Here is a 2,915-nt window from a genome sequence, read left to right as displayed (position 1 = left end):
TAGGCTACTCGTTCGTAGCATACGTATTCTACTAAACTCTTAAATCTACTGATCTTCGAAATACCATTAAATGGATTGTACAATTTTAATATAACTTGCGTAAATGTGAAACAAATCCAAACAGTATACAAACGGATTGGATTCAGCAAGACGCCTGCAACAAGTGTCTAATTGAAATGAAATAAATTTTGGTATTTTAGTCTATGGTATTTACATATTTCAGGTAATTCAATTAAAAGTAATTTGTCCATATCAGTGCTCATATATTGATTCAATATTCAAAAATAGAAAAGATGGAAATACTGACCTGGAAATTCGTCAGAAACCTATTGAGATCAACTTTTCCCCTTGAAAAACACACACTGACAGACTGAAATTAAAGTGCTTTATAAATATCGTCTGATAGAACATTCAATCGTTACAATACAGGATATTTTTTCTTCTTCGCTAGTTACATTTTCAAATGAATTTATTTAATTGCGTGGCAGTTAAATAAGATTAATTAACTCTTTTATAGTATTAAGGTAAACATTTTAGCCTACTCGATGAGCTTTTAAATAGTCTATGAAAATGACCGCACGCGGCCACCAGTCACGCACGGCACCTCTTGAAAATTTTGTTTGGCTCGAAGGGTAATGCCAAAGTAAAAATATATCCATATATTCCTGGTTCATTTTTCCCGCTCATAAACTCTTTGGGTCAAATTCAAGATTGTATCCCCCATCCCCCATTCCCCGTGAAACGACACATTTAAATAATCATTTTCAACGCAGTAACTAAAAAGGCCGTGAGGAGTATGTCACGACCAATCTTCACAATGCTTTCTGGAAACCGCATAGTGTTCCCGAGTCAAATCTGCAGTTAGCGTCCTCCTATAGCCAACCTTATCTGCCTTCAGTTTTCTACAAAGTGAATACATTTTTAACACATACTGTCGTACACAATCTCTTTAGTCGCATTGTCCTAAATCTCCTAAAATTAAATGAGCTGATTTTCGTCTGGTTGATTTACTCTAAGACAGCAGAAGAGCCGGGTGCATGGCAGAGCCTTTTCCCTCCGGCAGGTCGGGCACGGTCTTCTCCAGGAGAGAGGAGGGGCTGGGGGCGCAGAGCTGCGTCGGGCCGGTCGTTAGGCCCGGGATACCCGGAATCTGGCCCAGGGCAGGCGTCGGTTTGATAGGAACCGGGACCGCGGGCATGGTCTGGCCGTTCGAGTGGTAGAGGCTCTTCACCGGAACCCCAAAAGGCGCGTAGTCGGTGGAGACGGGCACGGGACCCATGGACTCCGACAGCATGCCCACGTGCGGCCACATGGAGTTGACCATGCTGCTCAGCTGCGTGGGCACCGGGTAGCCCAGGTGATGCATGACCGAAGCGATCGGCAGCCCGCCCGTCATCATTCCCTTGTAGTCCCGTCCTATGATGTTCTCGATGGCGAACGGGTGCTTGAACCCTCCGGACTGGCCGCCATTGATGCTGTAGGTCTGGAACTGGGGCAGCCGGCTCACGTTCGCGGGACCTTCGGGCGTTCCGATCGCGAGCTTGCTCTGGTGGTGCTGATGGTGGAAGTAGTGCAGCATCGGCGAGTTCTTGCAGGCCACGTGCTCCGAGCGCATCAGCTTGAAGCGCTTCCGCCTCCGCAGGAAGCTGCCGTTCTCGAACATGTCGCCGCAGTCCGGGTGCAGGGCCCAGAAACTGCCCTTTCCGGGCTGGTCCGGTCGCCGCGGGATCTTGATGAAGCAGTCGTTGAAGGACAGGTTGTGTCGCAGGGAATTCTGCCACCTCTGCGTGTTCTCTCTGTAGTATGGAAACCTGTCCATTATGAATTTGTAAATATCACTGAGAGGAAGCATCTTCTCCTGGGAGCTCTGGATAGCCATCGCCGTTAAGGATATGTAGGAGTAAGGCGGCTTCTGGTCGCTGTAGGAGTTTTTCCCGGGACGAGGCATGATGCTCTCAGGTCGCTAGGCTATAGTTGCGGAAATTTCAGTGGCTTGGCACGGGACCCGATTTCCCGAAGTTGACACAAGATTTTAAAACCATCCACCACTCCAAATAATTAATTTTGTTGCTTATTCGGATATTATATCTATAGTGAGTTGTGTGAATTCGATACAGGACATTCACACACCCGCGCCTGTGTGTGTAAACGTCGTTTAGAATTAGGTGTCGCCCAACAACACCTGACCCCAGATACTTAAACAAAGTAGTTGCACAGTTCACAGAAGATAGTCAGACAGTCTTAAACGAGCCTGCGCTCGAACATGGAAAGCCGTTTCTCACCGCGTGACCGAAGGAAGTTAAAGGCTACGACTCGTCCCAGAGACTGCTGGCGAAGCTCCGCGCGATGAGGCACGCACGTCGTGTGTGTGCGCTCCCGACAGCTCCGCGCCGGTTTTGTAATGATCACAGAGAGTCGGAGACCCCTGCAGGTCTCGCTTTATTATCACATGACACTCACTTCGGGACAAATCGGGAGAGAACAGGGGGGTGGGCGTGATAATCTGATTTCATTTGCACCTATTTAGCCGGCACAACAACAAAAAAAAAAAGGATGAAGAAAAACACAGTAGCCTGTCCTATTTTATCTGCTCGAATATGACGCTTATTATTATTGTTAATAAAAAAATATAATAAAACAACAACAATAATAATAATAATAATAATAGACTAATGTTCTTCAGTGTAATTTAAGACCATTCCAACCATTAGATCCTTCATCAGTGGGTATACCTTCATCACAGTATATCCATACATTTGGGGCCTATTAAAATTGTCCATGCAATTGTTTGGAGAATTAAATTTACACGAAATTCAGACACCATATGATGACATTATTTCAAATGTAGCTTTTACATTATTTCGTAATTAGAGTCCTAATATCCCAGTGACGTGAACTAAAATGAATTAGAAGGT

The 2,915-nt window shown here is 45.4% G+C and overlaps 1 protein-coding gene across 1 annotated transcript; it reads right to left on the bottom strand.

Annotated features, from left to right (window-relative positions):
- Positions 1-389: 389 nt before the first annotated feature.
- Positions 390-2,382, bottom strand: foxb2 (forkhead box B2). Its single transcript, XM_064353237.1, has one exon. The coding sequence runs from the start codon at positions 1,946-1,948 to the stop codon at positions 1,013-1,015; it is 936 nt and encodes a 311-aa protein (XP_064209307.1). The 5' UTR covers positions 1,949-2,382; the 3' UTR covers positions 390-1,012.
- Positions 2,383-2,915: the final 533 nt, after the last annotated feature.

The sequence above is a fragment of the Anguilla rostrata genome, chromosome 10 (assembly GCF_018555375.3).
Source record: "Anguilla rostrata isolate EN2019 chromosome 10, ASM1855537v3, whole genome shotgun sequence".
Lineage (NCBI taxonomy): Eukaryota > Metazoa > Chordata > Actinopteri > Anguilliformes > Anguillidae > Anguilla > Anguilla rostrata.
Note: the sequence above shows the minus strand (reverse complement) of the source record. Positions and strands in the feature narration are given on the sequence as shown.